The 27,223-nt window shown below is 57.3% G+C and overlaps 1 protein-coding gene across 3 annotated transcripts; it reads left to right on the top strand.

The window, feature by feature from the left end:
* The first annotated feature begins 13,396 nt into the window (after nucleotides 1-13,396).
* COPZ2 (COPI coat complex subunit zeta 2) lies at nucleotides 13,397-21,889 on the top strand. Of its 3 annotated transcripts, XM_062216711.1 has the most exons (9): nucleotides 13,397-13,527; nucleotides 14,244-14,318; nucleotides 16,137-16,218; nucleotides 16,680-16,771; nucleotides 17,160-17,215; nucleotides 17,841-17,918; nucleotides 19,026-19,077; nucleotides 19,577-19,615; nucleotides 21,566-21,889. In XM_062216711.1, the coding sequence occupies exons 1-9, from the start codon at nucleotides 13,417-13,419 to the stop codon at nucleotides 21,611-21,613; spliced, it is 633 nt and encodes a 210-aa protein (XP_062072695.1). In that variant the 5' UTR covers nucleotides 13,397-13,416; the 3' UTR covers nucleotides 21,614-21,889. The 3 variants fall into 3 exon arrangements, with proteins under 3 accessions (XP_062072695.1, XP_062072697.1, XP_062072696.1); XM_062216713.1 differs by lacking the exon at nucleotides 19,026-19,077; XM_062216712.1 differs by lacking the exons at nucleotides 17,160-17,215; nucleotides 19,026-19,077.
* The last annotated feature ends 5,334 nt before the right edge of the window (nucleotides 21,890-27,223 follow it).

Below are 27,223 nucleotides of genomic sequence, written 5' to 3'. Positions count from 1 at the left end.
GTCCGGCATTCTGGACTACCCCGCGGCGTTTGCTTGGCGGGTGGTGTTGCAAGCTGGGCGCTTCTAGGGCATTCTGCGTTGAGGAACTGAGAGCCTGAGACAGGGGTCGGGAGGAAGTATCGCCACCCAGGCGCGGAATCTCTCCCCGCCAGGGTGCCCACGGTGACTTGCAAAAGTCCAGTGAGACCCGAGGGGGGTCGAGACAGGGCATGGAGCATGTGGTTCGTATGGCGGCGAAGCTCGTGCCGCCATCTTGAGTGCTGGCAGCGGAACCAGATCGTCCGGCTCCCCTTCCGTGCAGGCCTGGGCTCAGCCACCTGGGCAGGCGGGATGGTGCGTTGTATGGCCCAGGCGACGGTGCTGTGGGGACTCCCCGGGAGACCGGTGGTCCCCACCTTGGTGGAAAGAAGGCGGTGGTGTAATAGCGATTTTTGTCATGTTGGAAACATCTCAGAACTTAGTTTTGCTGCTCAAGAACTTTTTCCAGAGTTCTCCAGTGCAGTCTAGCCACATTTCAAAAACATGTTTGTGATTCCTCAACGTTTTTTTTTTTTTTTTTTAATATTTATTTATTTGAAAGAGGTACACAGAGAGAGAAGGAGAGGCAGAGAAAGAGAGAGGGAGAGAGGTCTTTCATCTGCTGGTTCACTCCCCAATTGGCCACAATGCCTGGAGCTGAGCTGATCCGAAGCCAGAAGCCCGGAGCTTTCGCCAGATCTCCCACACAGGTGTAGGGGTCCCAGGACTTGGGCCATCTTCTGCTGCTTTCCCAGGCGATAGCAGAGAGGGATCGGAAGTGGAGCGGGATTGGGGGGGGGGGGGGACTCGAACGTGGGATGCCAGAGCCACAGGCGAGGCCTAGCCTACTGTGCCACAGCGCTGGACCCATTAATTTACAACCCCCCACATCGCTGGAAGAGCTTGTTAAGCTTGCAAGTCCCAAGGCCTCTCTGGAGAGATTCTGATTTAACTGCGGTGGCTGCCTGGGTCCTGAGACTGTTTAGGTAGTCACTGAGTGGCGGTTTTTACTGTTCGCCTCCAAAGCTCATGGATAGTGGGTATTGGGAAAGGATCTTTCTGTGTATTTGAAAGGCAGAGGGAGCAATATTTATTTATTGGAAAGGCAGCATTACAGAGAGGGAGAGACAGAGAAATCTCCCATCTACTGATTCACTCCCCAAATGGCTGCAAAGGCTGGAGCTGGGCTGGTCCAAAGCCAGGAGCTTCTTCTGGGTCTCCCTCGTGGGTGCAGGGACCCAAGGACCTGGACCATCCTCCGCTGCTTTCCCAGGCACATTAGGAGGTTGTCTTACCCGCTGCGGCACAGTGCCGGCCCCTGCCCGTACTTTTTGCAGTACCCTGGTACACCAGTCTGCGCTCATTGAGTCCTTATGTTACCGGAGAAATTGCAGGGTTCTTGTCTTCGCGCAAGAAAGAATTCAGGCGTGAGACAGAGAGTAGTGGGAGGTAAAATAGCAAGGTTTATTAGGAAGGAACATCTGTGAGGACGGATGGGCACCTCTCCAGACAGGACCTGAGAGAGAGTGCCCAGTCCCTCAGACTGGGGGAGAGCGGAGCTGCATGGGTGAGTGGAGAGTACACCCGGCCAGGCCAGGCGGGCGGCTCAGCAAAGATGCAGAGAGCTGAGCGCGCAGTCCAGTTGAGGCTGGGGGTTTTAAGGAGATGGGTCTTGCTTCCCCACCTCTGCTCCTCTTGGAACAAAGGGCTTTTTGGATGTAAATAGACAAACTTCTCTTGAAGGTCTGAAACAAAGGACTTTATGGATGCAAATGTTATCAGACCTGAGGAAGGGAGCAGGGTGTTTGAGATGCAGATACTGGGCTGCACCTGGGAGATTGTGGAAGATTTATCAGGCAGGAAGCTGGAGGGGTGAGGGCCTCCACCTGGCAGGTTAGCAGGTAAAAGGGGGCAGGGCAGGCAGGATGCGAAATCTGGGCTTCCCCTGAAACATTGTTAGGATGACTTTGAGATGCAGATGCAGATGCATATAGATGTCTTCTCTTTAGGCCTGTCACACACACATAAGCTCATAACTGACTTCCTACCTAACACTTACAAAACTACCAGGTGGTTTACTGTATGAAAGACCGACTCAGGGGCCAGCGTTGTGGTGCAGCGAGTTTACCCGCCACCTGCAATGCCTGCATACCATGAGTGCCTGTTTCAGTCCCGGCCACTCCACTTCCTTTTTTTTTTTTTTTTTTTTTTTTTTTTTTTTTTTGGCAGGCAGAATTAGAGAAAGAGAAAGGTCTTCCTTCCGTTGGTTCACCCCCCAAATGGCCGCCATGGCCAGCACGCTGCACCAATCCGGTGCCAGGAGCCAGGTGCTTCTCCTGGTCTCTCATGCGGGTGCAGGGCCCAAGTATCTGGGCCATCCTCCACTGCCCTCTCGGGCCACAGCAGAGAGCTGGACTGGAAGAGGAGCAACCAGGACAGAATCCAGCACCCCAACTGGGACTAGAACCCGGGGTGCCGGCGCTGCAGGCGGAGGATTAGCCCAGTGAGCCACGGCGCCGGCCATCCACTTTTTTCTTTTAGAGTTACAGAGAGGAGAGGTTGGGGGAGGGGAGGGGAGTCTTCCCTCCGGTGGTTCACTCCCCAGATGCTGCATCTGCAGGAGCTGGGCCTAGCCAAAGCCAGGAGCCGGGAGCAGCTTCTGCGTCTCCCATGAGGGTGTAAGGGTCCAAGGACCTTGTGTGAGGAGTCAGGTGGGTTAATAGGGTGATCCCAGTGGAAATTTGGGGTGCTTTCCCCCAAAGATTGTCTTTAGCAAGGTCAGAAGTACCTGCCTGCCCACTCCAGGAATGCTTCCACTTTTACCATAAGAATAGCAAGGGAGTAGTGATTCCACCCTCCTGAGCGCACAGTTTACTGTAAACCAATTAGGCAGTCCCCCCTTTGCGATGGTTTTTTGTTTTATCTGATAGGGTAAAGGATTGTAAATCAGGTCTTGGTGGGTTTTGTCCCCACCTTGTAACTGAATGGAAATCTGATTGTCAAGATTTTTTTTCCCAAAATTGTGCTTAAAAACCCAGCACTTTGGGTTTCGTTTTGTGTTGTTGTTGTTGTTTTTCTCTCTCTCACTTGGAATCCCTCCTCCATGCCACTCTGGCTAGAGGGCTTTTACTCTAATAAATCTTGCTTTTTAAATCTCTGCTTGTCCGCTTGGAAATTCTTCCATGTGAGACACAGAACCTAGGTAGTAATATGCTCTCCACCGTTGTTTTCCTGTAACACTTGGGCCATCGTTCACTGCTTTCCCAGGCCATAGCAGAGAGCTGGATTAGAAGTGGAACAGCCAGCACTAGAACCAGTGCCCATATGGGATGCGGCACTGAAGGCGGCAGCTTTTCCTGCTAAGCCACAGCACCAGCTCTAGGCTCCACTTCTGATCCCTCTAATTGGGCAGATCCCTGCTAATGGGCCTGGGAAAGCAGCAGAGGATGGCCCAAGTGCTTGGGCCCCTGCACCCATGTGGGAGACCCAGAAGAAGCTCCTGTCCGCTGGCTTCAGATTGACTCTGCTCTGGCCGTCGCAGCCATTTGGGGAGTGAACCAGCAGATGGAAAATCTCTCTGTTCCCTCTCTCTCTCTCTCTCTCTCTCTCTCTCTCTCTGTAACTCTGCCTTTCATATAAATAAATACATATTAAAAAAAAAAAAAGTGGTTCAGAGAGCACGTTTTACTTATCCATCTTACTGCTGTTCTCCCAGTAAATAGAAGAATATAAACTCCATGAGGACTGGAATTCAGTGCATTAACATCATGTATCCTTAAAACAACAGTGAGTGAAATAGGCGCTCCCTAAATACTGAACAGTTGAAGGGGACTCCAGGAGACAGGCATGTGATTGGAAATTCCTGTTAAAAGCAGACATTCATCAGCCACACCTCGGAGCAGGGCTATCTGGAAGGATGGGGCATGCTGCAGTGAGCATTCAGCCCATGAGCGAATGAGGCTGTGAAGGGAACTATTGCTGATGGGTGAGAGAGAAGGAGAAGTTTAAGTGTGACCATTAACTCTAAGATCAGGGCAGTTAAGAAGAAAATACTGAAAGATACAAGATATAAGACTTTTGGGGGATGGTAGGAGGACAGATAGCATAGTAAGAGCAGTTGGTGGCCGGCGCCATGGCTCAATAGGCTAATCCTCCACCTTACAGCGCCAGCACACTGGGTTCTAGTCCCGATCGGGGCACTGGATTCTGTCCCGGTTGCCCCTCTTCCAGGCCAGCTCTCTGCTGTGGCCCGGGAGTGCAGTGGAGGATGGCCCAAGCGCTTGGGCCCTGCACCCCATGGGAGACCAAGAGAAGCACCTGGCTCCTGGCTTCGGATCAGTGCCGTGTGCCGGCCTCAGCGCACCGGCCGCGGCGGCCATTGGAGGGTGAACCAACAGCAAAGGAAGACCTTTCTCTCTGTCTCTCTCTCTCACTGTCCACTCTGCCTGTCAAAAAAAAAAAAAAGAGTAGTTGGTGTTAAATAAACCTAATTATTAGTATTATTTGTATTTATTTATTTATTTTGAAAAACAGAGCTCACACGCACTGGTACACTCCCCAAATGCCCACAACAGTTAGAGCTGAGCCAGAGCCAGGAACTCAATCCAGATCTCCCACATGGTAGCAGGGCCCAGTTACTTGAGGCATTACTGCTGCTTCCCAGGACCCACATTATCAGGAAGCTGGAGTCAGGACCTGGAGCCAGGAATTGAACTCTCCAGTGTGGTATGAGGGTGTCTCAACTGCTAGGCTAAACATCCTTTCTGGTTGTTTGACATAGCAAGTATGGAATAACTTTTTTTAAAGACTTATTTATTTGAAAGGAGGAACTAGATCTTCCATCTGCTAGTTCACTCCCCAAATGGCCACAAAGGCCGGGGGTGGGCCAGGCTGAAGCCAGGAGCCAGGAGCTTCCTCTGGGTCTCCCACATGGGTAGCAGGGGATCAAGGACCTGGGCCGTCTTCCTCTGCTTTCCCAGGCCATCAGCAGGGAGCTGGATTGGAAGTGGAGCAGCTGGAGAACTCAAACCGGTGCCCACATGGGACGGCAGCCCTGCAGGCAGAGGCTTAGCCTACTACGCTTCAGTGCTGGCCCCTGTTTGTGTTTTCTAAGCGGACCTGTTGTGTAGGGATGAAAGACTAACAAGAAATCATACATACACACTCACTAAAGTGAAATGCTGCAGCTGTACATGGGGAGACCACGCTGGGAAGATGAGGTGTGATTCTGTTACACTACTTCCAGAGCTTAACTCCATTCAGCACCTTTTTTTTTTTTCTTTTTAAAGATTTATTTATTTACTTGAAAGTCAGTTACACAGAGAGTGAGGAGAGGCAGAGGTCTTCTATCTAATGGTTCACTCCCCAGTTGGCCGCAACAGCCAGGGCTGTGCCGATCCAAAGCCAGGAGCCAGGAACTTCTTCTGGGTCTCCCACGTGGGTGCAGGGGCCCAAGGACTTGGGCCATCTTCTACTGCTTTCTCAGGTCATAGCAGAGAGCTGGATTGGAAGAGGAGCAGCCAGATCTCGAACCGGTGCCCATATGGGATGCCGGTGCTTCAGGCAAGGGCGTTAACCCACTACGCCAGAGCGCTGGCCCCCATTTGGCCACTTTTTAATGACCAATAAGCACGTTGGCTAGCTCTCTCCTGTCTCCTTTCCCTTCCACCTGGGGTCCTGGGTGTGGGTGGAGGGGCCAATGTTAGAAAGGCAGTAAGTTGAGTGGAGAGATCCGGTTTTGTCCACAGCATCCTGCTAACTTTCTTTGGGCTCCCAGCTTCGTTTACAGTATATAAGTGTGTGTTGCCATTATTTGAATGTTGAATTGGAGGGAGATGGACCAGGAACTGTATTATTGGGTTAAAGAATGCCTAGGAAGTAGCTGGGGAAAGTTTCCTGTTCAGCCATTTCACCCAGGTGAGGAGAAAAAGGGAGAGACCTAGTGGCAGGGCTGAGGAGCCCACAGTAGAGAGACTGCCTCCCTGGCAGCCACGGGGGATTAGGCCTGGCAGAGAGTGGCGCCCAGGATACTTAATGCTCCATGATAGAGCGTAGAGACCAAAAGGACTGCTTTCCAGTCTCAAGTTCCAGATCAAGCCGGAGCAGCTGCAGACCTTCCCCAAACCTGCTGATTAACCTTGCAAAACCCAGGGCGTGTCCTTCTTCACCCAGGAAGGCACCTTCTCCCTGCCCCAGGCCCTCCCCCACTCCCTTTGCCTGGGACAGCTGTTAATAGGACAATTACCCAAGAAGCAAAAGAAAGATCCCATGCTGATGTGTCATCGGTCCCGGTATATCCATTAAATCAGACTGAGACCGCTGGAGAAAGTGAGCGCATGCGCTGGCTCCCCAAGGGTGAGGCTGACAGCCGGCTGTAAAACCAGACCTTGCCCTGGCGACTCCAGGCTGCCCGGGAGAGAGGAGAAGGCAGCGGGAAACCAGAAAGGGGGTTGGCTGAAATGCACAGGGATTGGGGGGGTCATAAAAAGACTGAGCAAGCTCTAACACACACACGGATAGCCTCACTCCTGGCGGGAATATCTGTGTCAACTCAGCGCCCGCTATGGGAAAAGCTACTGCTGCCCCCAGCAGGCACCGCCACCGCCACCGCCAGTCCTCCCTGGAGGGTGACATCTGCCAGGAAATCAAAGAGCGGTGGGAGGGCAGCCGGGCTGGGCTCAGGTTTCCTCTGGACTAGCAGGAATTGCTTTCTCCCCTTAGGGGAAACCCAGTCTTTCTGCCATTCTGGTTGTCTTTTTCTTTTTTTTTTAAATGGGTTTAAATGTTGCTCATTTATATCAGTATTTCTCACTGTCCAGCCCAGCTGATCCAAGGGACTGGATTAGCTAGCAGTCTGAGATGTCTCCGGAGCCCTTCTGAGAGATTCTAGGATTATGCCCCATCTAGAGTAGATTTTGTCAGCACGTCTCGGGAGGAAATCCATCATTGTCCACCTAATCCAGACACCTGCCCCTTTCTAGGGGGCTAATACCACGCAGCCTTCAGCACACAACCTCTTCCCCATGCGCCACTGTCACACTGTCACACTGTCACAGAAGACTGCTTTTTAAAAAAGAGTTGTTTATTTGAAAGAGTTACAGAGAGAGTTGGAGGGGGTCTCACATCTGCTGGTTCACTCCCCAAAAGACCATAACATCTAGAGCTGAGTCAATCCAAAGACAGGAGCCAGGAGCTTCTTCCAGGTCTCCCACGTGGGTGCAGGGGCCCAAGGACTTAGGCCATCTTCTATTGCTTTCCCAGGCCGTAGCAGAGAGCTGGATCAGAAGTGGAGCAGCCAGGGATGGAACCAGTGCCCATATGGAATGCTAGTGTTGCAGCTGACGGCTTTACCTGCTTTGCCACAACATCAATCCTAGAAGATCGCTTTTCAACGTTGGCTACACATTCGAGCTTGTAAAAAATACCAATGCCCAGGTCCCCACCCCACACCAATTCCATCCAGTCTCCTACAGCAGAGTGGGAGCACCAGTTACTTGGTAAAAGCTCCTCAGGTGATCCTCCTGTGCGGCCAGAGTAGAGAATCACTAGCTTGGAGCAAGCACTGGAGCAAGGGGCCAACACTGGTACAGTGGGGTAAGCTGCTGCCTGTGACGCTGGCATCCCCTCTGGGCACTGGTTCAAGTCCTGACTGCTCCACTTCTGATCCAGCTCTCTGCTAATGTGCCTGGAAAAGCAGCAGAAGATGGCCCAAGCGCCTGGGCCACTGCCACCCAGGCAGGAGACCCAGATGGAGTTTCAGCCTGGCCCAGCCCCAGCCATCGCAACCATTTGGGAGTGAACAGGTGTTTGGATGGAAGATCTTCCCCATCTCTCTATAACTCTGCCTTGTAGATAAATAAATCTTGTTCTTTTTTAAATTAAAAACATTGCAGTTGACTGAACAAAAGAACAGCAGCAGGAAGGCATCGACCAGAATCATCTTCTGCTTTTTGGATGTGTGCTTTCTCAAACCGAAAATGCTCCCCGCCTCGACCTATCTGATTAAATGACCCATTGTTCGTTCATGTCTCCTTGTAACATTTTTTGAAGCTGAGTTCAGCTGTCCTTTGTGTCTTGCCATGTTGTTCCAAACAACATTGGGTAATTTTCTTTGTATAGCTCCCAGTGTGGCATGCCACAGCGAGGGAGGTGCCATAGCGAGGTGGGAAGAGTGGGTGTTTTGGGCTCATAACCGGCTTCAAAAATCCAGCCCCGTCACTTCCTGGTCGGACTATCCTGAGCTCAATGGAGACAACAATATATGCATTCACAGAACTGAAAAATCAGACGGCCTGAAGAAAGCCACTTGTGCACGGGGGCAGAGCTGGTGTGAGGCCCTTTCTTGGCCAACTCTCTCCACCCCCTCTACAACCTCATCCCAGAGAAAGCCAGAGGCAGTGAAGAAGTGACAGCTGGCTGGGGAGTGGTCAGACCCATCCAGCGGGCAGGCGGAGCACAGAGGCTGCCACCAGCACCCCCATCCACGCCTCGGATGCTACACACACCTCCCCCTCGTGACATTCTAGCAGGAAGGAGAGGGGCTGGTACCCAAGGGAGCTGTTTCTTCTTGGCACACAGGAACAGATGCTGAGATCCTAGGACAGACAGCGCGGAAATGTGGCAGCAGGAGGGTGAGTCAGAGGAAACCGAATGGTCTCCCCTCCAACACATCGCAAGGCCCACGGGAGAACGGGAGAAGCCCGTTTGAATCTCCTGGGCCACCACTGGGTCGCGTTCTTGGGGACCAGTTCTGGGTCCAGCTCCTGCACAGACTCCAGCCCCAGTGAGCCGCAGCCACCCTGAAGGGAGCAGAGGGTGGAGAAACAGGAGGGCCGAGTCCCTGCGCAGCCAGCTTTGGTGCCGCACTGGGAGGCCTCCAGCCGGTTCTCACTGCCGCACCTCCATGCTCCTGCAGCGCCGCCAGCTGGAACCCGAGTCCTCTTGCAGTGGTGCTCTGCAAGAGGACAAAGCTTGCGTTTGTGCGTGGAATCCCAGGAGAAGTGCCTCTCAGCCTGGAGAGGCTGCGGAGCACAGAGTCCTGGGCTCACTTTCGAGGCAGCTTGAGGATGGTGAGGACTCTAAATTAACTGAGTTGTCACTACTGCACCGAAGACACACAATCCCTGTGAGCCTAAGGACAGCACCAGCAGGGGCCAGCGCTGTGGCACAGTAGGCTGAGCCTCATCCTGTGGCGTCGGCATCCCATATGGGCACCAGTTCTAGTCCCGGCTGCTCCTCTTCTGGTCCAGCTCTCTGATACGGCCTGGGAAAGCAGTGGAAGATGGCCCAAGTGCTCGGGCCTCTGCAACAGTATGCACAACCCGGAAGAAGCTGCTGGCTCCTGGCTTCAGATCAGCCAAGCTCCAGCCATGGCAGCCATTTGGAGAGTGAACCAATGGGTGGAAGCTCTCACTCTGTCTCTCTCTCTGTGTAACTCTTCCTTTTAAATAAATAAATTTTTAAAATAGGAATCCTGTGAATATTTGCACACGAGCTACCTCACCCTGGATTATTCATTTATTTATTCACTTACTCAACAAGTGTTTATTAAACCTCTCGGTGCCAACCCCTGTGAGTGGCACCAGGGATTCGGTTGTGAGTAAAACAGGCACATGATCTTGAAGGGCTCAAAGTCTAATGGGGAGAAGGTACATACACTTTGTAAAGAAAAAAAAAAAAAAAGTAAGGGCCCGGTGCTGTGGCGTAGCGGGTAAAGCTACTGCCTGCAGTGCCAGCATCCCATATGGGCACCAATTCAAGCTCCACTTCCAATCCAGCTCTCTGCTATGCCTGGGAAAGCAGTAGAAGATGGCCCAAGTCCTTGGGCCCCTGCACCTGTGTGGGAGACCCGGAAGAAGCTCCTGGCTTCGGATCAGCACAGCTCTGGCCATTATGGCCATTTGGGAAGCAAACCAGTGGATGGAAGATTCTCCCAACCTCTGCCTCTCTGTAACTCTGCCTTTCAAATAAATAAGCAAATAAACTTTAAAAAATAATAAAATGATATTTAGCGATTGAGAGAAGAACAAGGAAGATGTAAGTAGGGTGCAGAGATGGGGAATCTGCCGAGCTTGAACAGTGATTGTCATTGTCACAGTGGGCCTTTGGATGACAACATTTCATCCTAAACCTGAGGATGAGATGGTTTGAGGCAGTTGGTGGGAGAAAACCCCACTCCATAGCCATGAGGCATGAGTGAATGGGTTAACCACAGAACAGGCCTCGAGGAAAAGAACAGGGAGGAAATTTCAAGTCCCAAATCTTGGATCCAGGGCCAGCATTTAGCGCACTGTTTAAGACACCAGACAAGGCTGTGTCCCCTATCAGACAGGGTACCTGAGTTTGATATCCTACTCCAACTCCTGACTCCAGCTTCGTGGGAAGCAGCAGTGATGGCTCAAGTGCTTGGGTTGCTGCTCCCATGTGGGAGACATGGATTGAGTTCCTGGCTCCCAGGTTTGGCCACAGCCCAATCCAAGCCATTGTGGGCACCTGGGGAGTGAGCCAGCAGGTGGGAGTGTGTTCTCCCTTCTCACCCCTTCTCAAATAAATAAAGAAATCTTAAAAGGAAAAAAAGAAACCTGGGGTCTTCCAAACAACTACTTATTAGCTGTATACGGTCTTTTTTATTTTTTTTAATTTTATTATTTTTTTTTTAAATTTTTTTTTTTTGACAGGCAGAGTGGACAGTGAGAGAGAGACAGAGAGAAAGGTCTTCCTTTTGCCGTTGGTTCACCCTTCAATGGCCGCCGCGGTAGGTGCGCTGCGGCCGTCGCACCGCACTGATCCGATGGCAGGAGCCAGGTGCTTCTCCTGGTCTCCCATGGGGTGCAGGGCCCAAGAACTTGGGCCATCCTCCACTGCACTCCCTGGCCACAGCAGAGAGCTGGCCTGGAAGAGGGGCAACCGGGACAGGATCGGTGCCCCGACCGGGACTAGAACCTGGTGTGCCGGCGCCGCAAGGCGGAGGATTAGCCTAGTGAGCCGCGGTGCCGGCCTATTATTATTATTTTTGACAGGCAGAGTGGACAGTGAGAGAGAGAGACAGAGAAAAGGTCTTCCTTTTGCTGTTGATTCACCCTCCAATGGCCGCCATGGCTGGCATGCTGCGGCCGGCGCACCGCGCTGATCCGAAGCCAGGAGTCAAGTGCTTCTCCTGGTCTCCCATAGGGTGCAGGGCCCAAGGACTTGGGCCATCCTCCACTGCACTCCCTGGCCACAGCAGAGAGCTGGCCTGGAAGAGGGGCAACTGGGACAGAATCTGGCACCCCAACCAGGACTAGAACCTGGTGTGCCGGCGCTGCAGGCGGAGGATTAGCCTATTGAGCCACGGCACCAACCTGTATATGGTCTTTTTAAGATTTATTTATTTTTATCTTTTAAAAAATTTATTTAAAAATAAATAAATCTTAAAAAGACCGAATACAGCTAATAAGTAGTTATGTGGAAGACCCCAGGTTTCTTTTTTTCCTTTTAAGATTTATTTATTTATTTAAAAGATTTATTCTATTGGCTGGCGCCGTGGCTCAATAGGCTAATCTTCTGCCTGCGGCGCCGGCACACCAGGTTCTACTCCTGGTCGGGGTGCCGGATTCTGTCCCAGTTGCCCCTCTTCCAGGCCAGCTCTCTGCTGTGGCCCAGGAGTGCAGTGGAGGATGGCCAAGTGCTTGGGCCCTGCACCCGCATGGGAGACCAGGAGAAGCACCTGGCTCCTGGCTTCGGATCAGTGCCGTGCGCTGTCCTCAGCGCACCGGCCACGGCGGCCATTGGAGGGTGAACCAATGGCAAAGGGCAAAGGAAGACCTTTCTCTCTGTCTCTCTCTCTCACTGTCCACTCTGCCTGTTTAAAAAAAAAAAAAAGAGAGAGAGAGAGAGCCGGCACCGCGGCTCACTAGGCTAATCCTCCGCCTTGCGGCGCCGGCATACCAGGTTCTAGTCCCGGTCGGGGCACCGATCCTGTCCCAGTTGCCCCTCTTCCAGGCCAGCTCTCTGCTGTGGCCAGGGAGTGCAGTGGAGGATGGCCCAAGTTCTTGGGCCCTGCACCCCATGGGAGACCAGGAGAAGCACCTGGCTCCTGCCATTGGATCAGCACGGTGCGCCGGCTGCAGCGCACCTACCGCGGCAGCCACCGTTGGGTGAACCAACGGCAAAAAGGAAGACCTTTCTCTCTGTCTCTCTCTCACTGTCCACTCTGCCTGTCAAAAAAAAAAAAAAAGATTTATTCTATTTATTTGAAAGGCAGAGTTACAGAGAGGGAGAGAGAAAAATCTTCCGTCTGCTAGTTCACTCCCCAAATTGCCACAAAAAGCCAGTGCTGGACCAGACTGAAGCCAGGAGCCAGGACCTTCTTCTGGGTTTCCTACACCGGTGCAGGAGCTGAAGCACTTGGGCCATCTTCCACTGCTTTTCCCAGGACATTAGAAGTGAGCTGGGGGCCGGTGCCGCAGCTCAATAGGGAGCTGGATCACAAGTGGAGCAGGTAGGCCTTGAACCAGTGCTCACATGGGATGCTGGCGTCACAGGTGGTGGTCTATGTCACAGCGAGGGCCCCTGTATGCTGTTTTGAAAAGTCGCACGAAGTCCGAATTTCTGCGCTTAGAGTGGGGATGACAGTCCCTATCTCACCGTGTGGGTTGTATTGCATAGTGCGCGTCAATCTGTTGGATGTGATGTGCGCACATGGCACTGGCAGAGTACATGCCTAAATACCATTAACTCCGTCTCTCTGGAGCATGACCTTGTCTCAGGCCATGAGTGCGTGTCCTCTGGTGTCCCCAGACGGAAGAAGCCACACCTGACTGCAAAGCCTGGTGCTTTCTAGAAATTTCTGCACTGGGCATCCAGTCTGCTTCATACGGATCAGTGGCTTTTCTCGGGAAACATCTGGGGAGGTGTGCCTGGGGTCCTGGCTTCCCCGCCCCGCAAGCAGTGCGAGAGGAATGGGAGCGCCCCTTCCCCACGGAGGGGTCACCCAGAGCTGGCCTCATCGGCCACTGCCGGAAGCCGCCGTCCCTGAGACCCAGGGGGTGACCTGACATTTGTCGCGACGGGACCTACCAAGGTGAGTTTTGCTCCTGTTTCCTGCGGGCCCCAGGACAGCCTGAGAAAGGCAGGAAGCCGCCAGAGGCTGCTCCTGGGACCACCTGAGGGTGCAGCGAGTTGGGCGGGACTTTGGGGAGCGGAGGGAGAGAGCGAGAGACGCGAGGTGGGGCAGGGGCGCGCGGGTGTGGGCGCAGGGCCGAGGGGGCGCGAGGGGACGGCAGGAGGCCGAGCAGGAGGGAGGCCAGGACAGCCCCGCACGAGCCGCGGGCGGAGCGCAGGGCGCGGGCGGCGCCGGGGGCCGGGCGCGGAGGCGGAGCGGCGCGGCGGGCGGCGCTGTCAGTGCGAGGCGCGAGCGGAATGCAGCGGCCCGAGGCCTGGCCACGTCCGCACCCGGGGGAGGGGGCCGCGGCGGCCCAGACCGGGGGCGCGGCGCCGCCCGCGGGAGCCGGGGAGCCCTCGGGGCCGCGGGTAGGGAGCGCACGGGTGCGGGGTCCCGGGCAGCGGGAGCTGGGCGGGGAGCGGCCGCCAACTCACAACTCGCGCGCGCTGGCGCTGGGAACTTTGTGTCGCCGCCGGGCAGCCCCGGGGAGGGGGCCCAGGCCCAGGGCAGGGGACGGTAAGTTCGTGCAGCGGCGCGGGCCGGCCAGGCGGGCCGTCCTGGGCCAGCCGGAGTGGGGCTGAAGTTCGAGGTCAACTCGGAGCAGCGATGGGGATGGGGATGACGGGGATGGGGGGCGGGGAACGAGCGTCCGCTGGGAGCCGGTAAGGAGTGGCCTTGGCGGCGGGGACTGGAGCGCCCACCCCCGGGGGGCTGACGCGCGTGCTTCTGGAGCCGGGGTCGCCGGCAAGCAGCAGGCTCGGCGCCGCTGTCCCCCGGCCCAGGTTCTGTGATACACTCCGACTCGGGCTCTGGAGCAGTCAGTGCATGACAGAACTTGGGCCCGGAAGGACCTTCTGCACCCAGCGGGCACGGCGCCCACCCGGGGCCTGCCGTGGAACATCCGCCGCCGCCGCGCAGTGGAGTGGCCCCTGCGGCGCAGGGTGGGGCGGGAACCAACGGTGCACCTTTGCGCGCTGGAGCCCCAGGAGGTGCCCCTAGGGCCGGCCCAGTCCATGGAGCCCACCACAGGGTGTCCGTCTGGGGCCAGGGGCCAAATGGAGCTCTCTCCACCCTCTCCTGTCAGTTGCAGGAACCTTCCCTCTACACCATCAAGGCTGTTTTCATCCTAGACAATGATGGGCACCGGCTGCTGGCCAAGGTAACCCCCAACCCGACCCCGACCCCGACCCTGAGCCCCCAAGTGCCCCAGACCCCAGAACACAGTACCGCTGGGATCTCTCAGGGCAGCTCAGCTGAGCCCCGGCAGGAGGTCCTTCTACACCCTCCTCTCCTAACTCCTGCTGGCGCTGAAGAGGGGGGGGTCTCCTTACTTCTACTCATCCTTGCACTGGCCAGCTGGTCCCTGGGCACGGGGAACCCCCACCCAAGGGCTGGGTGGGGTGTGCAGCCTGGGACCCAGGAGGCCTGGTCCCTAAACTCCAACAAGCAATCTGCAGCCTGGTAAACACTAAGGAATTACCCTAAGGGGTCAGAGGACTTAGAAGCCGTTGTGATGTCAGAGACCCTCTGACCCCACTCTTTCACATCACAGATGATGAACAGGAGGCACAGAGGAGCCACGTGCTCAGCCTGGGGTTACACGTGTTCACACCCTAGCAGTGCCTGGAGGCAGGCTCTGACTTGAAGGCCAGGGTGGTTTCCACCGCACCCCCATTCCGTGACCTGGTGCCTGTGCTAGAGTGCGCGCGCACACACACACACACAGCACACCAAGCGGGGATCAGCCAAAGCCAGATTTCTACCATGGACTCCCTCTGTAAGAGACCTTGAAACATTTACATTAGTGAGCATTGCGTTCTGGAGATTTCATTTGTGTGTTTGGGGCTGAAATTTTATTGCCTTCAGGACATTCAAATGAGTGTGTCCCTTGCAGCAGCGGTCGGCTGGGAGACTGCTAATTTGCCTGTGGATCGGGCACTGGGTGGCGAAATCCATGCTGAGAATTGCAAGCTGAGTTGACCACCCCTTGCACCAGCAGATGGTCAGAGGTGGATCAGTAGTGCCCAAGGGCACAGGGCCTCCTCCCTGTGGCACTCATCCGTGTTACAGATTAAGAAACTGAGTCTGGCCAGCGCCATAGCTCACTAGGCTAATCCTGCGCCTTGCGGCGCCGGCACACCGGGTTCTACTCCCGGTCAGGGCACCGGATTCTGTCCCGGTTGCCCCTCTTCCAGGCCAGCTCTCTGCTATGGCCCGGGAAGGCAGTGGAGGATGGCCCAAGTCCTTGGGCCCTGCACCTGCATGGGAGACCAGGAGAAGCACCTGGCTCCTGGCTTCAGATCAGCGCAATGCGCCGGCCATTGGAGGGTGAACCAACGGCAAAAAGGAAGACCTTTCTCTCTGTCTCTCTCTCTCTCTAACTATCCACTCTGACTGTCAAAAAAAAAAAAAAAAGGAAGGAAGGAAGGAAGGAAGGAAGGAAGGAAGGAAGGAAGAAAGAAAGAAAGAAAGAAAGAAAGAAAGAAAGAAAGAAAGAAACAAACTGAGTCGGAGAGCAAGGCTCACCAAACCCATAGTGGAACAAAAGCTGTACTTGGTTCTGGAATACGTGCCCAGAACTTGACTTCACCATAACCCCGTCTGCTGTCAGACTGTCCTCGGCGAACCCCAGCTCTGGTTCTGCCGACTGTGGGGGGCATCGCCTGACTCCGTCACACCCTTCTTCCCCTGTTGTCCTGGTGGTGGTTGCTTAGGAAGGACACCTGGCTGCATGGACTCAGGTGGCCGTCACACAGTGCCACCTGGTGACCCCCAGCCGTCCACCCCCTGCACATCTACAGAACGCTTAGAATTTGTATATGGGGAAGTGGTGAGGGGACCGGCCTAGGGGAGACAGCGTGGCAGCAGGGTCCCGCTTGGCCAGCGCCTGCCCACTCCTCCCTGCCCTGCCGCCCATCCAGGGAGGAGCCAGGCCGTGTGTGATGGCCACGGCCCCACCTCTTCCCCTTCCTCACAGTACTACGATGACACATTCCCCTCCGTGAAGGAGCAGGTGGTCTTCGAGAAAAATGTCTTCAACAAGACCAGCCGCACCGAGAGTAAGCGTTGGCCTCCTGCTGTCCCAGGATTCTCAGACTCACCCTGTCGCCTGCCCCATCCTGACACAGCTGTCCCTGTCGCCTTCCAAGCCCGGCCCTTCCCCTTCCTCCAGGGTCTTCTCCCCAGCTGTCCTCCACTCCCTGTCCCCAGCCCTTCACCCTGCGTGCCTCTCAACCCCTGCCCGCCCATGTGCAGGGCACCCCTCCCCCACCCTCTGTGTGTGGCTTCCCCACTCGGGATCTGGTCCCAGGGCACTGCATGTGTGTGTGTTGGGGGGGACAGGAGGCTGACCTTGAACTGCCTTTGTTGATTCCGCAGAATGAGGCTGCCTAGAAATAGCATGGCAGGTGGGGGGGAGGACATGGAGCCACCGAATGTTGGTGGCCCTACTGTGGGCTGAGAGCAGGGAGGCGACTGGCACCAGGCCGGTGGCCGCAATTCAGAGCCCCTATGCTCCTAGGTGAGATTGCGTTTCTTGGGGGCATGACCATCGTCTACAAAAGCAGCGTTGACCTTTTCCTGTACGTGGTGGGCTCTTCGCAGGAGAATGAGGTGAATCCAGGGGGGCAGGGCTGCAGGAGGCAATGGCCTGGGGTCTGGGGTGGAGGCTGGGCCCTGGAAGCTCACCAGGGGCCCTTGGGGCTCCCGGGGCAGAACGGTTCCTTCTGGGATGATGCGTGTCCATGGTGCCACAAGTGAAGTCATCACCCCCTCTGCAGGGAGCCTGTTTCTTTCTTAAACAAAACTGGGGAAGGAGACAGTCGGTGTCCCCACGCGGAGCAGGCCAGCGTGTCCCACCCTCTAGGGTCAAGCTACCCTCCAGCCCCGACCCCTCTGACCAGGGCACACCCCACCCCCACCCCAAGGGGGGCTCTGAGGCCCCTTTGGCCTTCTCCACCCGAGCTCTCCTGTTTTCCCCTCCTGCACCTGCCCGTCGCAGCTGATGCTTATGGCCGTGCTCACCTGCCTGTTTGAGTCGCTGAGCCACATGTTAAGGTGAGTGAGGTTCTCTGCTCCCAAGGCCCAGAGGTCCCTGCTGGACTGAGACTAGAACCTTCCGCCAAGGCCCCTGTCCCTTCCCTGGTCACCAGGGGGCCACGCAGAGCACGGCGGTGCTGAGGGGATGGTCGGATGACAAGGTCCGAGGCAGTTAAGCAAGTCGCTGGAGACCACGCGTGTTAATATCGTAGCAGAGACTGGAGCGTCCACACTCGCACGTTCTTGCCTTGACCCGCAGGCTGGTTTCCACTGGGCTGCCATTCAATTATCTGGCATCTGTCAAAGTGCCTGGGTGAACCCAAACTCAGATAATCCAAAAACAAAGGTCCACAGTCAACCTAATCACATGCAAGAGGACTGTAGCATCTAAACTAGCCATGAGCTTCATGGGAGGGTCCGGTGGTGGGCACAGCCAAGGCGGGGGAGGCCAGGCAAAGGGCTAGGGGACTTAAGGCAGCGATCTGCCCTCTGCCTGGGAGCCCCTTGCACAGGCTCCACCCCCACCACCCTTTCCACTTTCCTTCCTGGACCTGGTCGGGGAGGGGGTGGAGGAGGCGGTCTTTGCAGAGGGGCGCCTGCCTCACCCCTGCGCGGGGAGGCTCACGCGCTTTTCTGCCCTCAGGAAGAATGTGGAGAAGCGCTGGTTGCTCGAGAACTTGGATGGAGCCTTCTTGGTGCTGGACGAGATTGTGGATGGCGGGTGAGGAGGGGTGGAGAGAAGCGGGGGCTGGGGCCCTCCCCTGCAGGGCCCTCAGCTCAGATGGCTCACGGGACACCGCTGGGCTCTCAGGCCAACTTCCCTGCCACCTCCCCACAGCAGGGCCCCACGGATCCCATCCCACGATCCCATCCCACTGTGATGATAAGGCATACGTCCATGTCAGCCAAAACCAAGCCACACAAGAGGGGACTGTGGACGTCATGGGGAAATCCCGTCTGACCTCCAGAACCCAGGCGCTTGCCGTGCCTGGAAGGACCGCAGACCCTAACACCACCCAGACGTAGGACTCGGGCCAGGGACTAATTCTCCCTGAGCCTCACTTTTCCTGTCTTTAAAATGGAGATAAGGGACCCACTTCAAAGGATTGTGGAGACTACATGAAGAGCAGGCACGGGAAGCCTGGGGCTGCCAGGGACGGGGCCTGGAAGAGGCTCCAAGGAAGAATTTGTCATTTCCCAGTGGTAATAATGATACTAATAACAACAAACAGAAATACTTCCGCCTTGGAGGAGCCTCAGCGGCTGTCATCTGTACCCCCCGCCCCATGTCAGGCCCCGTGCACCCCCACTGATGGCTCCATGGCCGCCCAGAGCACCCACTGGCTGAGACTAGCCTCATCAAAAGGGAAGGCAGAGTCTGGCTTTGGGAGTTCCACTTCTCCTGTGGATGGCCTGACCCCCCGCACAAGCTAACACTGAAACAGGGCTCCCTTCCCTCCCTTCAGGGCCTCTGGGTCTTGGCACAGAGCTTGCACCCTTAGACCCAGAAAGCGAAGGGAACTTTGCAGGGCTCTGAGTCTGTGAGTCCCCGCCTGGGGCAACCTGAACATTCTAGAAGGTTCGGCTTGTACCCCAGCTCACAGTTTTTGCCCAGCGATGACCAAGGGTGTGTATGGACTACTGGGTGTGAAGTGTGGAAGAATCAGAGCTGGGGAGGGAGGGGTCTGAGCTGGGGAGGAGCCCTGGGAAAGCGCCCGCAGGGGAGGAGGCATCCCAGGATGCCCTGGACACAGGCAGGAGGTTTTGGCCGGAGGGTGTGGTTGGGAATCAGCACCGACTGTCCTCCTGGTTTCCCCTCCTCTTACAGGGTGATTCTGGAAAGTGACCCCCAGCAAGTGGTCCAGAAAGTGAATTTTAGGGTAAGGGTCTTCCCTGGCTCTCCCATCGGCTCCAGGGTGGCCAGGGCTGAGATGGCGGGAGCCCAGAGCCTCTGGCAGAAGCCAGCCACGGGGTCGTGGCCACTATGTGGGGTGGGCGGCAGTTTATCAGAGATCCTCCCGCCCTCTCCCCCTGTAGAGTCACAAGCACCTCTCCACCCTCCTTGGTGCTGCAGATCTGGGAATCAAGCAGGTGCTCCAGGGGATGCCGGGCACCTCCTCGGCCTTGAGCTTAGGGGCGGGGATATGGAGAGAATCTCCCTGCTCCACTGGGCTTTCTCCTATGTGGAGGAAGCCTTCCTTGCCATCTTTCTTCCCCTTCCCTCCCCCACCCCCCGGCACCACAGAGGGGTCTCAGGGGTCCTGGCCTCCCAGGACCTCCACTAACGTCATCCCCAGATCCCCCTACCCCACCTCTCCTAGCCAACGCTCTGGCCCTGGCCCAAGCCCCCTCTTTGACTCTGCCCCTCCCCCCCAACAGGCTGATGACAGTGGGTTAACAGAGCAGAGCGTGGCCCAGGTAAGTGCTCTGGGTCTGCCTTGGCCAGAAGTGGACCAGAAAGACAAGGAGAGCTGAGTGTCCCCAGGGAGGCTGCCAAGGCGGAGGACTGTGATGCGGGAGGGAAGGGCTGGGGCAGCGACAGGCCGGCTCTCCGGAAGTCGCCAAGTCGCCTCGAGCTTCCAGGTGTGTGTGTGGGGGGGGGGGGGGTTGGGGGAGAAGCAGGTACTAGAAGACAGATGGGCGTGTTCCCACCAGCCTGCCTAACCTCCTGACCAGGTTTAGTTGAATTCGGGAGGAGTTGCCCTCTCTGGTGACAACTGGGTCATTTGTCGTGCAGAGCCATCTGGGAGCCCAGACCCCCTAATGCTCCCCTTCCCTGGAAGGCAGGTTTGCCTCAGACCCCTGCCCTCCCCATTTAGGCTACACACTGGGATTTGCTAAGGGTCCCCTTAAACGCACGAGGGCATCTAACTTTCCCCACTCACCACCTGGCGCCTCACCCAGTGCGACCTGGCTGTGGAGAAGCCCACGCGCACCGCAGCCCTGCAAGCTCCCTTGTCGGGGAGGGTGCGTGCTGAGCGCGGGGCGGGGCGGGGCGGTGGACTCTGGCCTGCACGGACTTCCTGCGGGTCAGGCTGCCGTCTTGCCCTGTTCTGTCTGCCCGCAGGTCTCTCTGCCTACACTAATCCTGCTTTTTTTGGAGCTTCCCACCCTGACACTAACTACCTCCTGCTGTGATGGCTCAGCCAAGACGGGGTTGTGCCATCCTTAGTGGCCAGGGAGCCCCACGTGTGGTGGCCACTTTCCCGGCTTGCCTTTGGCGCTCACTCTGCCTCGCCCTCCCCTCCGGGGCCCCTCCCATCCTGCCGAAATGGATGCAACTGCCAGCAATTTGCAGGGCGGAAAGAGGTGAGCGAGCGGGCACTGAGCAGAACAGGAAAGACCATGGGCATTGGTGTGAATCAGCCCGGGGTGTGAACAGGTTCCACCTGAGCCCCGCGGGCTGCTCACCCAGAGAAAGTTACTCAGCCTCTGGGCGTCACAGGATACCAGGACCCTCCTTACAGAGCCATTAGCAGAACGCGATGAGCCAGCACACGGACAGCTCTCAGCAGAGCCCCTGGCAAATCTTGCTTGCATTGTCAGTTACAAAACTATCACTATTTTCCCAAAAGGAAAAGAATGAAGACAGCATTTATAGTAGAATTCTTGAGTCAAAACCCAGAATTGCAGGTGGCAGAGGACTGCTCAAATGAGGACAGAGTTAGATCCCAGCTTGGAGACGCGGGGGTGTCCAGGCCAAGCTGTGCCCGAGACAGACTCTGCAGGGGGCGGGGCCTATGCAGCATGGCTTCGTGGGACAGGTCTTCACCAGGAAATGTGGCTTCGTGGCTGGAGGGGCACAGGCAGGGCCCTGCTGGCTGGTACTGTGTGTGCATGGTGTGTGTGGGGGGGGGGGGGCGGGCGATTGTGTCAACCCAGCCTGAGACTTCTTCCTCCGCAGGGTGTGGAGTCCCCGCACAGCCACCCTTCGCCAGCTGTGCCACATCAGCAGGGGCGGGGGTGGGCTGGGGAGCTAGGGGCCTGCCGAGGGGTCAGGTGTCTGAGCACAGGAAGTGTCCAGTCTGGGCCCAGTCTCCTCCCCTAGGAGACACTGGGCAGGAAGTGGCCCGGCGTGGCATGGGGGAGGCAGGGGCGGCTGCCACACCCACAGCTGCTGGGGCAGGAAGCCCAGGGCTGGGCAGGCTCGGGCCTGAGGCCGGAGCTGGCCGCCAGTCTGGCCTGCCTTTTGCTTTCCACTTCATGGCCATTTAAAGCAGGCAGAGAAGCTGCTGCCACCTAGTGATCAGGGGTCCCAGGGACCCGTGGGAATGGCCACAGACCTCCCGCCATTGCTAAGGCACGGGGCATCCCCTCCTCCGCACCCTCCCCCCACCAGTTCTTTCTCTTCTGCACCCCCTCCCCCAGGTTCTTCAGTCTGCCAAGGAACAGATTAAATGGTCGCTATTAAAATGAAGGCTGCGGCAGATGCAAGGCCTCCTGCTCTTGGGACCCATCCTGGCACATGCCCAGCAGCCCCAAGGGACCTGAGCGACCCCCCTCTGCCAATCCCAGGCCCTCCCAGCACTGACCGCAGGCTTCTCGGCACCGTGGCTCTGAAAACCAAAGGCTAGACCTGGGCACTGCCTTTGGGCCCTGAGAGCCAGCCGAGCTGCCTAACTCGCTCTTCGGGCCTCTCTGGCCCCAGGGTCCTAATAAACCTGCCAAGGGTCTCCTCTCCTGGCCTGGGAAGCCTCTGTGTGTGTGTGTGTGCGCGCGCGCGCGGGGGGCCCTGCACAGCCTGTGGCACGTCTCGGGACACCAGCATGGGTTCCGGGCATATCCCGCGGGAGTGTGGGAAGACGGGTGGGTCAGGGGATCGGGGACTAGTTAACGCCCGGAGGGGGTGCGGCACTGACCCACGGGGCCCCGTGTGTGGGGAGGACAGCTGAGTATGGTCGTGCCACGTAAAGGGGGTGGAATGGCGCTCGACTCCCCACCACCGTGGGCACCCGAATTTTGCGCGCGCAGGATACACACGGGGGTTCCGCCGGGGACTTGGTCATTTTTTCCATTCCCAGTCTCCTCTGGGAGAGGAACGGCCTGACTGTTGTTCTTGGCACGCCCGGGGCCGTGGAATTCCTACCCGGGCACTAGGGCCCTGCAGGCGCGCGAGGCGCGGCTCGGAGGCGGGAGGCGACAGCACCCGGGGCGCGCTAGGTTGGAGGATGGAGACGAGTGGCCTTTCTGGGCGACCACGACTTCGCCTCGGCGTCCCCGACCCAGGAGCTCCAGTTTCTCCCTGTGGCGCGGACGCTGCACCCGGACTTCCCGCGCCTGTTTAACGCCGAGTCCCGGGACAGCCCCTTTCCCCCCCCCCGACCCCCAACGCCCCGCAGCCTGGTCGCACGCCCCGCCCCAGTCCCGCCCCTCGGCCGCCCTGGGCACCGCTGGAAGCCCCGCCCCAGGATGGCATCTGCGATCCTATAGCGCCACCTGGAGGGCAGAGGCCGGAAGCTCGCTTTCGCTGGGCCCGTCCCCAGGACCGACTCCGCCCATTAGGGCGGGACCGACTCGGGCCGGTTGCAAACACCCGCCACGAAGCGTTGCCCTGGCAACCAGCACGCGCGTCTTGTCCGGCCAGTTCCCCGCCGGCGTGGGCACAGGGATTTCCGCCAGGCGCTGCAGCCGGAGAGCGGCTAGCCCTGGACGGTGACAGAGGCCGGCCCTGCGGTAACCAGGCCCCACACCGCAGAACCCTCCAAGCTTATTTTTCATGGGCTTGACCACTTCTGTCATTAGAGGAAATGACCAGGGTGTAGTGACGTAAACACAGGCTTGTAAGTGTGCATAGCCGATTCCGGTAAATAATGCCAAAGGGAGAAAAGAGAGCAATGCAATTAAGCGGGTTCAGGGGCCAGCGTGGCGACGGGAAAGAAATCCTCGGGCAAACACGCGGCCACACCCGGCGCTCGGCTCCGGCCACACTGTTCCCAGGCGGCCGCAGGCACTGCAGCGGCGATTCGCTTCCTGGCAACCCGGGCCCCGCGCAGGGGCAGCACTGGGAAGGGGCGGGCGGGGCCGACGTCCAGGCGCACCGGGTCCCTCTCGCCACCGCCTGCCGAGGTTCGAGCGTTTTCCGACGGCTGCGGACAGGTGGCCCTGCCCGCGGGCCTACGCGGCCCCTCGCCCACACGGGCTCCGCGCCGAGAGACAGAGGGACCCCAGGGGACTCCGCCCCGCGCCCTGCCCGCCGGCACCGCTTCCCTCAGGCGGCCTCGGAGCCGGCGGGCCTCGCAGCCGGCCCTGCCTGCCCGGCGCCTCTCGTGCCCCGGGCCCCTCCGCTCTCTCCACAGCCCCCGCCCGGCCGTGTCCTCGCGAGCGACCGAGGGTCCCGCGTACACGCGGGGAAGGGGGCCTGAGGGCGCCGGGGCCACGTCAGAAACCCGGGCCCAGTCAGCCACCGCACACGGAGGTCCCGGCTCTGGGGAATCCGGCGCGAGACACGACCCCAACCGTACTCAGACCCCGGGCCGGGGACACAAAAGACACGGGAGTAGCGCCACCGGGCGCTCGGACCGCTTTTATTTGACCCGAACCGGTAGCCCCGCCCCCTCCGGCTGCGCGCGCTCCCCCGCCTTCCGGCCATTGGCTGGCAGGAGGACAAAGCTTGTGAGATTGGCTGGCGTCCAGACAGTGATGGATGGCTCCCCGCCGACTGGTCCGTGGCTGGGTCTTTGGAGGCGGGCACTGCGCGGCGGGGGCGGGGCCGGCAGGCCCGGGAGCTGGGAGGGGGCGAGCGGGAGGCTTTCGGTCCTCGCGACCTCCCTGTGAAGCGCCACGGGGAGCCAGGCCTTGCCTCTGAACCCCCAGTAGATACCCTCTTAACTCCGGAGCCTGGCTGCCCCCAGGCCTCCGTTCCCTTCCAGCCCGGGCCTCACTGTTGGTTGGTTGATTCATTCCAGTACTGGAGTGTGTGCCACAGGGCAGGCCCTGGGGAGAGACGGCTGCGATGGGGTAGGGGTGGGGAGGAGGCGAGGCACCTCCAGAGCAGCTAATGTGCTATGTCTGGATAGTGACACGAATTCAGAAGTCCTTAAGACACCATAGAATCAAGTGGCTGCCGAGCTATGTTGCAGCGTGGTTTCCTTATCTCATCTTCGTCTCTGCTACCTTAAATGGGAATATATGCTGCGTGATGGTTCAAAGACAGTGAAGGCAGAGAGGGGGAGAGAGGGGGAGATAGGGCGCTTCAATCCACTGGTTCACTCCCCAGGGCTTGGCCCAGGTGAAACCAGGGCCCCCCAAGGGTGCAGGGGCCCAAGCATCTGGGCCATCATCTGCTGCTTTCGCAGGCGCCTTAGCAGAGTGCTGAGTTGGAAGCGGAGCAACTGGGACTTTAACCGGCGCTCTAGGCAGTGAGAGAGAGAGAGAGAAAGGTCTTCCTTCCGTTGGTTCACCCCCCAAATGGCCGCTACGGCCAGAGCTACGCCAATCCAAAGCCAGGAGCCAGGTGCTTCCTCCTAGTCTCCCATGCGGGTGCAGGGACCCAAGCACTTGGGCCATCTTCCACTGCCCTCCCGGGCCACAGCAGAGAGCTGGACTGGAAGAGGAGCAACCGGGACAGAATCCGGCGCCCCGACCGGGACTAGAACCCAGGGTGCCGGCGCCGCAGGCAGAAGATTAGCCAAGTGAGCCATGGCACCGGCCCCTCTAGGCGGCATCTTAACCCTCTTTGCCACAGTGCCGGCTCCCACAAGACATTGTGGAGAGAGTATAGCCTTTACACTGTCCGTATCGAGGATGACAGCCCCTCTGGCAAAAAGAAAAACAGCAGTGTTGGCGATAATAAAACCAGCTCCTGTTTAGGCAGGAGTTCTTTCTGGGGACCCTGACGGGCTGGCTGCTGGGAGCCAGGCACCTTGCTCGGGGCTGGCAGGCGTTTGTTGGATGAACCAGGAGACAAGGTCCCTGCCCCAGAAGCTCACAAGACAGCGAGGAACAGATCTGATTCTGCAATAAAGGGAGCACAAGCATTCCCGGAGGACCTGGTGTCTTATGTCATTTGTAAAGAAAAAGCGGGGTGTCGGGAGGGGGGGCGGCTGGTGTTGTAGCCAGGGACACCTGCTGCCCGCTGGAGTGCCGGCTCCGGTTCCCGGAGACTGTGCTGCGATGCAGCTCCCTGCTGACGCCCCTGGGGAGGCAGTGGCGATGGCCCAAGTCCTCGGGCGCCTGCACCCACGTGGGACACCTGCATGGATGGAGTTCCTGGCTCCTGGCCTCAGCCTGGGTCCACTCTGACTGTTGAGGCCATTGGGGGGGGAGGAACCAGCAGATGGACAAGATGTCTCTCCCCCTCCCCACTCTGCCTTTCAAATACATAAATCTATTTTTTTTTAAATATAAAGAACTTGGCAAAACTGTTTAATGAACAGTAGCTACATAAAAAAGAAGGAACAACCAAAGGGAAGGGAAAGAGATTCTACAAAGGCAGTGACCGCACAAGCAAAGCAGAGGCCTAGATCTCCCTAAGGACCTGCAGGAGGCAAATGTGTGTGAATGGTGCAGGGTCTGCGGGGAGAGTCCGCACGGGGCGACTGGGAGCCGCACCTGCAGATGGAGAGCGTATGGCCATCTCTGAACAAGGCTATCCACTGAGTTTACCGCTTGTCCTCAAAGCAACCCAACAAAGTCAAAGTTGTTTGCCTTACTTTTACAGATGAGGGCTGAGGGCGGAGTGCTTTGCCTCAAGGCACAGAGTGGGGGTTCAAACCCATGAGGACCAGCTACCCCGCTGGTCCTCACCCAGCCGCAGGGCTCAGGAGTCGGGCTTGTTTCTGAAGGTAATAGGGAGCCACTGAAGATTTTTAAGCAGTTAGGGGATGGCTCTGTGATTCAGGGGAGGACTCTGACAGTAACATGGCACGTGGATTAAAGACAGGGTTAAGAGGGCCAGCACTGTGGTCTAGTGGGTAAAGCCACCATCTGCAGTGCTGACATCCCATATGGGCACCAGTTCAATTCCTGGCTGCTCCACTTCCAATCCAGCTTTCTGCTATGGCCTGGGAATGCAGTAGAAGATGGCCCAAGTCCTTGGGCCCCTGCACCCACGTGGGAAACCCAGAAGAAGCTCCTGGCTCCTGGCTTTGGATCGGCGCAGCTCTGGCTATTGCAGCCATCTGGGGAGTAAAGCAGCAGATGGAAGACCTCTCTCTCTCTCTCTCTCTCTCTCTCTCTCAGCCTCTGTCTCTCTAACTCTGCCTTTCAAATAAATAAATCAATCTTTAAAAAAAAAACTTTTAAAAAGACAGGGACAGGAATTCAGGGTCTGTTTATGACCCACAGAAGGAAATATGTATCTAAAACATCCAGCTTGAGGCCGGGCCATGGCACAGTGGGTTAAGCCTCCACCTATGACACTGGCATCCTGTGCGGGCTCTGGTTTGAGTCCCAGCCGCTCTGCTTCCAATCCAGCTCCCTGCTAATGTACCTGGGAGAGCAGTGGAAGATGGCCCAAATACTTGGGCCCCGCCACCCACATGGGAGACTCGGAAGAAGCTCCAGGCTCCTGGCTCCAGCCTGGCCCAGCCCTGGCCAGTTTGGGAAGTGAAGCAGCGGATGAAAGAGCTCACTCTCTCTGTCTCTCCTCCTCTCTCTAACTCTGCCTATCAAATAAATAAACAATAGATCTTTAAAATAAAATCCAGCTTGTTTACTGATCTCCTTCACGAAGCAGCTTACAAAAATCCACTCTTAGAGTTTGAAGAGCAGGGGCCAGCTTTGTGGCGTGCTGGGTTAAGCTGCTGCCTGCGACGTCGGCAACCCATTTGAGCGCTGGTTCGAGCCCCCGCTGCTCCACTGGCAGTGGAAGATGGCCTAAATACTCGGACCACTGCCGCCACACAGGAGCTCCGGAAGGAGTTCCAGCCCCCTGGCTTCTGCCTGGCGCAGCCCTGGCTGTTGCAGCCATTTGGGGAGTGAACCAAGGGATGGAAGATTCTCTCTTTCTGTCTCTCTGTCTCTCCTTCTTTCTGTGTGTAACTCTGGCTTTCAAATAAATAAATCTTAAAAAAAAAAAACAAATGC

This window comes from Lepus europaeus, chromosome 18, assembly GCF_033115175.1.
Source record: "Lepus europaeus isolate LE1 chromosome 18, mLepTim1.pri, whole genome shotgun sequence".
Taxonomy (NCBI): Eukaryota; Metazoa; Chordata; class Mammalia; order Lagomorpha; family Leporidae; genus Lepus; species Lepus europaeus.
This window is presented reverse-complemented; position numbering and strand designations above follow the sequence as displayed.